The sequence below is a fragment of the Micromonas pusilla genome (genome assembly GCF_000151265.4).
Source record: "Micromonas pusilla CCMP1545 genomic scaffold MICPUCscaffold_1, whole genome shotgun sequence".
Taxonomy (NCBI): domain Eukaryota; kingdom Viridiplantae; phylum Chlorophyta; class Mamiellophyceae; order Mamiellales; family Mamiellaceae; genus Micromonas; species Micromonas pusilla.
The window spans coordinates 811,236-820,604 of NW_003315882.1; the positions used below are offsets into that span (position 1 = coordinate 811,236).

The following is a 9,369-nucleotide window of genomic DNA, read 5'->3' on the forward strand; positions in this document are numbered from 1 at the left end:
ATAGGTCTACCACGCTGATCGTGCGATTGATCGCACCGCGACTGCCTTTCAGCCGACCCGCCGAGCCCTTTGCAGGACCCAACCGGACGACCATCTCCATTCCAACCGTGAGGTTGGTATGAGGGTACACACTGACGCTGAGGCAGGCATACTCTCGGCCGAAGCCTCGAGTGCAATATGCGTTCAAAGATTCGATGGTTCACGTACAGTGCAAATCACACTACGTATCGCATTTCGCTGCGTTCTTCATCGTTGCGAGAGCCAAGACATCCGTTGTTGAGAGTTGTCACGGTTAAAAGCATCGGTCTGTAAAAGTCCGATGCTCCATCGCTTCAGCTCGATTGTTCGTGTGTGTGGGGAAGGGGCGGTGCGTGCCCGATCGAAACCGGACGTCGCACCTTTCAACAGTTCACGTGTGGGTCGGATGCACCGTAATGATCCTTCCGCAGGTTCACCTACGGAAACCTTGTTACGACTTCTCCTTCCTCTAAATGATAAGGTTTAACGAACTTCCCACAGCCAAACGGCGGCGAACCGCAATGAGGCCGCGGTCCGAACATTTCACCGGACCATTCAATCGGTAGGAGCGACGGGCGGTGTGTACAAAGGGCAGGGACGTAATCAACGCAAGCTGATGACTTGCGCTTACTAGGCATTCCTCGTTGAAGATTAATAATTGCAATAATCTATCCCCATCACGACGAAATTTGGAGATTACCAGGGAGTCCGAGAGAAGGGCGCGTTCGAATCATGGCTCCCCACCTCGCCCTCCCATACGCGCGTGAACAGGCGTTAGAAGACGCGATTCATGACGTGAACGTTTGCGTAGTTTTATTAAAGACCGTATACACACTTCCAAACGTTAATGCCCCGCGCCACGCTGCGCGACCACTTGGTTCAGCACCGCGAGCATCCTACCGACGAAACCCGGGAGTTCCCTCTTCTCGAAGTCGATCGCGGAGCTGAGGTACCCGGGCAGCAAGCCGTTCGCGATTCCGTATTCTATCGGAGTGAAGCTCACCTCGTCATCCGCCGCCGTCGCGTTGCCGCCACCCGCGCCCTCCTCCGGCTCCGCCGCAGAAAGCTGAAACACAAACCCCGTCGCGGCGTGCCGAAACTGGTGGATCCCGGTGCTCTGTTTCGTCCACCGCAGCCCGGTGAACGCTTCAAACTCCTCCGGTCCCCACGCGCCGTCCCGCCCGCTCGCGCTCGCCTCCTCTTTGAATCGCTCCATCAACGCGTCCTCCTTCTCCATCATGTCTTGCTCCATCCGCAACATCTTCCCCTGGTACGCCAGAAGCGTCTCCTTCAGCTCGTTGTTCTCGCGCTCGAGCTCGTACGCCTTCTGCGCGAATTTCTGCGCCTCCGCCGCGCCTTCGCGTTCGCGCTGCGCCTCCATGCGAAAGTGGTTGACGAGCTCTTCGGCTTTCGATCCGTGCTCCGCGAGCTCGGTTCGGTACGTCTCCGCCTCGTCGAGGAAGCCGTGAAGCTTCGTCTCTTTCAGCTTGTCGTACTTCGTCTGAAGCTTGATGTGCGCGGCTTGCAGAGTCCTGTACGCGCTCGACCACGCGCCGTTGGGTTTACCCGCCGGGAGGTTCTCCCCCTCGGATCCGATGACTTTCTTCGCCCTCGCCGCGGCAGCCGCGGCCGCCTCCGCGAGCTTCGCGTATCTGCCCCCGGTGCCCTTCTTCGGTAACGCGATGACCGGCGAAGCTTTGTCGCTCGTCGGCCACTTGTTAGAGTCACCCGCACAAAAAAACAATCAGACACGCACACGCCCGAGTAGTTTGTCAAGTCATAACGCGAGCGATATAAGACGTGGGGAGCCCGACGCGGTAGATAAGAGGCGGGACGGTGTAATTTGAGTGATGCAGACGGAACAGACTGATGATCGAAGTTCTGGGTCCAGCCGATCCCGAGGGCGACGCAGCCGGTGCGACGATTCATGTCAAGGTGGGAGAATTTGCAAGGCCTGTCATGCGTGTCATCGCGACGATCACCTCCGCAGACGTCATCGTGGCCTTTTATTCCTCCACGGAGAAGGGCGTTGCCGAGCGAACCCATCACCTCGACCGTTCAGCGTATTCAAGTGCTACGCGAAGACGTCACCGCGAAGCCTTTGAAGCGGGAACAAGTCCGTGACAGTCACCCCAAGACTTTCCGTTCGCGGCGGAAACGCACCTCTCCGCTGCGACCACGATCGCGCACACGCACGTCCGTAAGAGCGCGACCGCGGCGCGGCGACGCCGAGGGTTCGCTGCTCACGCGCCGCGTACCCATGACGACGCGACGGTGACGCCGTTGACAGGATCAAAACCGGTGTGAGGCCTCGCTCATGCGCGCCAGGGAAGTAGGAGCCAGTTTGCCTTTCCTTGGGGCTTCAAAAAGTGGTCAGTTTCGGTCGACAGCTGTCGCTCGATCTCGAGTCGCGCAAGTTGCGGAACGCTTTTTGTGCTGCCTCACACGAGCGTCCTCATCACTCCGCGCGCGCCACCCCACCGCACGCGCTGAGTAGAGATTATCAAGGCAGCGAAGACTGGGACTCCGAAGGTGCGCACACGGCTTCAGAGCGCGTTTCACTCGACACGCGCGCGCTTGTGTCCGGTCGTTCTGTCGCTCGCGGGAAATGAGCATTCGCGTTTCTCGCGGGAGCGCATATTTCGCGCGAGCTGATGACTGTTCGGGCACGCGACGCACCGACGACTCCATGCTATCTCGGGAAAATCCAAACCGCCCTCGCTCGCGCGTGTTTTGATTTCTGCGCGATGTCCTTCGGCCGCGCGACACGATTCAAGCGCTTTTCACCCGTCGCGCGCGCTCTCGACGGGCTTAGTCCGGGCTCTTCTTTCTTGAATCCGGATCTTGAAAAGCTTTTCCTCAGGCGTTCGTCTTCTCAGGTCCTCGCTCCGCGACAAAGGACGACCGCGCGCGCGTCGCGGCGACGTGCACGACGAAGACGCGCACCTCGCGGACGTTCGTGAGCTTCCATTAGCACCTGCCCGTGGACGGCGTGGACGGCGTGGACGGCGTGGACGGCGCGGACAGGCAGGAGCCCGCCCGCGGTGAAAGTTAGGCACCCGAGTTCGAGTTCGCACAGCTGGCATCTCCCGACGCGCGATGGCGGCCGCTCGAGCAGCCGGTCGTCTCAGTCGACGTCTCGGAGCGGCTACTATCGCGCTCCGTGACACCGCGTCGAACGCCGCTCGCGCCTTCGCGCGCAAGAGCTCGAGCCGAGCTCAGGAGACGACGGGTGTCAAGCCGTCCCGGTACGACTTCCGCGCGTCGACGAGAACGCAGACGTCTACGTCGGCGACGCCCGCGGCGACGCCCGCGCCGACGCCCGCGCCGACGCCTGCGCCGACGCCCCGGTACATCCTCCGCGCGTCGACGAGAACGCAGACGTCTACGTCGGCGACGCCCGCGGCGACGCCCGCGGCGACGCCTGCGGCTGCGGCGACGCGCGCGGTCGCGCAGCAGCCCGTCTCCTCGCGCACGCGATCGGGGGGTCGCAGCCGAGGCGGAGGCGATGGTTTCGACGCGGACCCGGTAGAGTACATGACTCCCGCGTTCAACGCCGCCTTGACCCGCCTACGCGACGGTGACGTCGGTCGCGACGACTCCGCGCCTCCTCCGCCCGCGAAGAGGCGCCTCGCGGTCGAGTCGCCGAGCGAGCTTCCTCCTCTGCCGCGGAGATCGTCGCCGCGACTGCAGCCGTCCGCGCTCGTCGTCACACCCGCGGCGCCGATGACGTCCGCGACGCCGCGGCCGTGCGCAGCGAGCACGCCGTCCGCGGCGAGAAAGCCAGCGACGCGCGGTGCTCACTCGGTGGTTCAGGACATGCACAGCGTCGAAACTCGCAACTACGAGGCGGGCAAGGTGGCTCGGCAGAAGCGTAAATCCCCCGATGAACGCAGGCGTGACGATGCTGCCGCCGAGGACGCTCGCGCGGCGAATGCCGCGCGAGATGCCGAGGAGCGGGAGGCGTTAAAGCTGAGATACGAAACCATCGACAAAATGCGCGCGGCGGTCAAAGCGGACCTGATGTCCGAGGACGCGTGCGTCAAAGTCATCAAAGCAGAGCACGACGCGATGGTCGCCGCCGCGAAGAAACGCGCGGCTGACGAGGCCGAGGATAGAGCCTCCCGGTCGGTTCCCAAGCCCGCGGAGCTGAAGAGACGCACACTCAAGCCCGCGGAGCTCGACCGCGTCAACAAGATCGACAAGCCGTGGCGCGGCGTCGCGAAGGCGTACCTCGAGCACGACTGGCCGCTGCCGTTCTGGTTCTCCGTCGGCGCGCTCGCGCAGGGTAACGAGACGCTCGAGCTCATCGTCAAAGAGTTCGACATCGACACCATGGACGAGCTCGGGCACTGGTTCGGCGCGATGTGCAGCGACGCATACTTCGAGGCTAACACTGGCCGCTTTGCGCTTCAGACGACAAATCGCGATTACGCCGATCTTCAACGCGCCAACCTCCACAACGTGCAGTGGAAGACCGTACCCAGACCTGGCGCCGAGATGGAGTCCGACTTCATCGAGAAATTCGAAGCCACGTGTTCGAACGGAGCAAAGTCTTGGAAGTACACCATCGCGGCGACACCCGTCGGCGACAAGAAGCTCCAGGAGAAGTTCTACACGAATCGTCACGGCAAAAAGGTCATCCTCCCCAAGGACCTCGAGGACGACCCGCTGTTCCCGCTCGCGCTTACCGCCACGCCGTCGTGGATGGACGCGATCGTCGCCGGCGACGGGTCGCTGCGTGAAGGAATTTTCTCCCTCGCGGTCTGCGACTTCACGCCCCGCGAGCTGGACTGGTTCATCAACATCCTCGCCCGCCCGAGATGGAGAGACGGCACCGGTGCAGTCGTCCACGGCGCGTTCCCGGTGGCGAGGAAGAAGAAAGGGCGGGAAGACCAGTACACGCTCGACATGACCGAAAAGTCTCTCAAAGACGCAAGGTACGCGCCGCGCTTCGGCTGCGGGATCCGTACGCACGGCATCCGCGTGAAGGAGTTCATCTACACCGCGGCTCTTCCGGTAACCCGCGCGTACCCGCACAAAGGCGTCTTCTTTCCCGACAACGACCTCTACATTGCCGGGGGCGCGTGGCGATCCCGCGGCGAGTCGTTCACCCAGATCATCGTCGACGGGGTCATCCGCAGATTCAGCCTCGAGGAGATGCAAGCCGAACTGCTGCGTGCGACGGGGTTGAACTTCACGGCTAAAAGCCTCTTCGGGATCATCACGAAGCCACTGCTCCCCCCGGGCGACAGTTCGGGAAGAAAGAAAGAGCTCGGAAAGCATCATGGCTTGGGTTTGCCCTTCCCACCGCGGCGGACGTGCGACAAGACCGGGAACGCGGACCGCGTCAAGCACACGATGCACGACGTGAACGCGGCGAACGTGATCATCGGCATCGTTCGCAAGGGACACGAACACGCGGTACTGCACGGCGGCTTGGCTTGCGGCGGTGAAGATTCCGTCAAGCATTTCATCAAGATGCGCGGCGCCATGTACGAGGAGTCCGGGTACATCATCGACGCCAAGCAAGGGCTGTGCATCTTCCCCGGGGGCACGATCGACCGGGACACCACCAAGCTGCTCACTCAGGAGGTGTTAGACGCCCAGCAACGGTACCACAAAGGCTGCGTCGAGAACGGCAAGTTCACTCCGCCGGAGCTCCTCCCTCACCGCACCGATGCACAGCTCAAAGTGCAATTCGCGCCACTGCTCGAGGAGAAGCTCGAGGTGCGCGCGCTGATCGTGAAGCTCCAGGGTTGGCGCATGGAGTTGAGACGCACAGCCAGCAGCAACCGGGCAAGATCCTACTTCATCTACACCGATCCCGGCACCGGCACTGTCAAGAAGGAGACCCCGGACCTGAACAGGATGGCCATCAAGTGGATCTTCGCTAACCAACCGGAGAACGCACAGCAGCTCGAGGACTTGCTCACCAAGTACCAGCCGGAGATCGCGGAGCAGTTTAAGAGGACAGCGACAGCGACGGTGACGGCGTCAGCGACAGCGACGGTGACGGCGACAGCGACAGTGCCAGTGCCCGCGGGCGGTGCGGAGGGAGATGGAGATGATGCCGAGGGTGCTCGGGATGAAGACGAGATCGCCTTGACGCAGTCAAAGAAGAAACGCAAGACGAAGCGATGAAATAGGCAGAGTAAATCGCGACGATGTCGCGAGATAGCGTCGACAATCTGACGGAACCGGCGGAAACGAACGTGTAGACCATGATATGTAACGAAAACGAACGAAGATACGGGAAAGTGAGGGGATCCCTACCACGCGCGCGGCACCGGCGGCTCCTCGGGCGAAGCCGCGGCGTCGAATCGGCTGTGGAGCTGCTCCCGGGCCTGACGCTTCGCCGGTCTCGCGCCCGCGTGCTTCTTGAACGACGCGTGTTCGGACGGATCCTCGTTCACGACGAACTGCGACGCGGGACGTTTCAACCCGTCCTTCGCGATCGCCGCGGCTTTGCCCATCGCCGTGACCTTTTTGCCCGCCGCCGCCGCCGTCGCCGCCGCGGGTTTCCTCCCGGGCTTCTTCTTCGCCGCCACGTTCTTTGCCGGCGGCGGGTTCTTCTCCTTCTTCGGGCCCTTCTTCGGGCCCTTCTTCTTCTTCACCACGGTCGCCACGGCGCCGTCGTCGACGTCGTTTTCCTTCGCCGCGTCGGCTTCCCCGTCAGCCGCGACAACGGCGAGCGCGAGCGCGAGTTTTTCAGGCTCGACCGCGGGTTCGGGCTTCTTCACCGCGCGCTTCGGCGCGGGCGCGTTGACGCTCGTTTTGGACTGCGCGCGGATGGATATCGAGCGATGGGGAACGAGGACGTGAGCGCGTGTGCGAAGACGAGGGACGACGACGCGGAGATCTCCCCGAAGTCGCGAATTCAAAAATCCCTAATCCTCCTTCCTCGGGGAAAATCTCACCAGCCAGTTCGGCGTCTTCGCTTGGTTCATATCCTTGACGGAATAGCTGACCGGCGCGCGAACGCGCATACTGCGGCCGCTCGACATGTTCCTCGACTTCACTGGCGCGGACTGCGGTCGAGCGACTCAGCAGATGCGCGCGGGCGAGTTTTGAACGTGGCGTCGCTTCTGTCGTTCCCCTAGCCGTTATTCACTTCACCTTTCAAAGGTCGGTCGACTCGCGGGGGTACTTCCGCCACTCAAATAGTGCAACGAGAGTGAGTCATCGCGCGAGCCACTCTCGCGGGGCTCCCTAGGGGGAGCACGCAGCGGGCGATGTGGCACTCCGACTCGGAGGACGAGGACGAGGACGAGGGAGATGTCGTGCTCGCGGGGCAGGTCGTCCGAGGCATCAACGAGCGGCGCCTCGGGCAGATACTGAGCGCGTTGAGCGAGCCGTGTTACGCGCTGGCGTTGCGTGCAGACTCCGATGCCGCGTCCTCCCCTTCCGATAGCGATCCGGACGACCCTTCGCTGTACAGACGGACCGCGAACAAAGGGGAGCATCGAGCGTACACGACGAGGGGATGGAGTCCAGTTCGGTCGACGCCGCCGCCGAGGCGACGGGGCGTGGACACGCGGCGGAATCTCAGCTCGTCGAAGAAGCTACGATTTGACGACGAAACCCACGAAGAAGAAGCATACGCACGAGCACGAGCAGAAGAAGCGCCCGCGAGCACCACGCCGACGGCGGGCTGGAACGGCGCGCCGTGGCGCGCATGGGGTCTTCCCACGCCAGGCGGCGATAGCGACGCGTCGATGACACCCGGGAGGCCCCCGTCGTTACTCCTCGGCGACGGAGGCGGCGACGATCGAAGAGAAGAAGAGCGAACGGAGCGAACGACGACCACCGCGGCCGCGTCCACGTCCTCGCGTGCTCTGGCCACCGTCGCGACGACCGACGAGAGCGAAATCCAGCACGACGACGCGGCTTGGAAAATGCAGGCGTTAAAGCAAGCGATGGAAGAAAGCCGACAGGTTCTCTTCGCGGTTCAGAGGAGGTTGGAGACGACGTTAGCAACGGTGGAGGGGAACTCGACCGCGGCGCGAGCCTCTGGGCGCGAGACGGCGCGAGATATTGCACACGCGGTAGCGCGTTTGGAATTAGCGGCTCCGCGAGGTGAGGAAAAGGAGATCGAGCCTCCGCTAGCGGTGGTGACGTCGCCCGGGGTGACATGGCTCGAGCCACGCGTCGACGAAGGAGAAATCGACGGGGCTGACGGAGAATCCGACGAGGACGACGCCTGGGCGTCGGCTTTGAAGGAAGACGAGCTCAAGAGGCAACGCATCGCGGCAGAGGCGCGCGCCATCGCGGATAGGGAACGAGTCGAGGCTGAACAACGCGCCGCCGCTGCGGCGGCGGCGGCGGCGGCTGAGAGAGAACGACTGGAGGCTGAAGAACGCGCCGCGGCAGCGGCGGCGGCGGCTGAGAGGGAACGAGTCGAGGCTGAAGAAAGCGCGGCCGCCGCCGCGGCAGCGGCTGAGAGGGAACGAGTCGAGACTGAAGAACGCGCCGCGGCGGCGGCGGCTGAGAGGGAACGAGTCGAGGCTGAAGAAAGCGCGGCCGCCGCCGCGGCGGCGGCTGAGAGGGAACGAGTCGAGGCTGAAGAAAGCGCGGCCGCCGCCGCGGCGGCGGCTGAGAGGGAACGAGTCGAGGCTGAACAACGCGCCGCGGCGGCGGCGGCGGCGGCTGAGAGAGAACGACTGGAGGCTGAAGAACACGCCGCCGCCGCCGCGGCAGCTGCTGAGAGGGAACGAGTGGAGGCTGAAGAACGCGCCGCGGCGGCGGCAGCGGCGGCTGAGAGGGAACGAGTGGAGGCTGAACAACGCGCCGCCGCCGCCGCCGCCGCCGCGGCGGCGACTGAGAGAGACCGAGTCGAGGCTGAACAACGCGCCGCCGCGGTGGCGGCGGCTGAGAGGAAACGAGTCGAAGAGCAACGCGCGTTGGAGGTGGCTGACCGCGATCGTGCGATCGAGGCTGTGCTCGCCGCCGCGGAGGCAGACAAAGCCGCGGCGATCGAACGCTTGAATGCTGAAGCGCTAGCAGCCGCAGCCGAGGTCGAGGCGCGGTTGAAGGGCGCTCATGCCGCTGAGCTCGAGACAGCGCTCAGAGAGCAGCGTGAAGCTCTCGAACGCGAGCACGATGACGCGTTACGAATCGTCACCGCCGAGCTCACGCGCGCGAGCCCGATGACCCCGCACGCGTCGTTTCGGATGACACACGAGGAGCTCGTGACGCCGAACACGTATTCTGAGTATCGCTCGAACGAAAAGAAAGATCACAAGCGAGAAAAGCGGAGGAAGACGAAGAAAAAGTTGGCGCGGGAACCCGCGACGACAACGGCGAGTAACGTCGCAGAAGGAGAGAGAACTCCTGCGAGGAGAGAAACAC

At 63.4% G+C, this 9,369-nt stretch overlaps 3 protein-coding genes across 3 annotated transcripts; 1 reads left to right on the forward strand and 2 right to left on the reverse strand.

Moving 5' to 3' along the window:
* Positions 1-862: 862 nt before the first annotated feature.
* Positions 863-2,064, reverse strand: MICPUCDRAFT_50180 (uncharacterized protein; the record flags this gene model as incomplete). The annotated part of the gene is made up of 2 exons (XM_003055441.1): positions 863-1,721; positions 1,775-2,064. The coding sequence occupies 2 exons, from the start codon at positions 2,062-2,064 to the stop codon at positions 863-865; spliced, it is 1,149 nt and encodes a 382-aa protein (XP_003055487.1).
* A 1,053-nt stretch (positions 2,065-3,117) lies between these two features.
* MICPUCDRAFT_37887 (uncharacterized protein) lies at positions 3,118-6,162 on the forward strand (the record flags this gene model as incomplete). The annotated part of the gene is made up of 1 exon (XM_003054904.1): positions 3,118-6,162. The coding sequence occupies one exon, from the start codon at positions 3,118-3,120 to the stop codon at positions 6,160-6,162; it is 3,045 nt and encodes a 1,014-aa protein (XP_003054950.1).
* A 128-nt stretch (positions 6,163-6,290) lies between these two features.
* On the reverse strand, positions 6,291-7,025 carry MICPUCDRAFT_50182 (uncharacterized protein; the record flags this gene model as incomplete). The annotated part of the gene is made up of 2 exons (XM_003055442.1): positions 6,291-6,800; positions 6,939-7,025. The coding sequence occupies 2 exons, from the start codon at positions 7,023-7,025 to the stop codon at positions 6,291-6,293; spliced, it is 597 nt and encodes a 198-aa protein (XP_003055488.1).
* Positions 7,026-9,369: the final 2,344 nt, after the last annotated feature.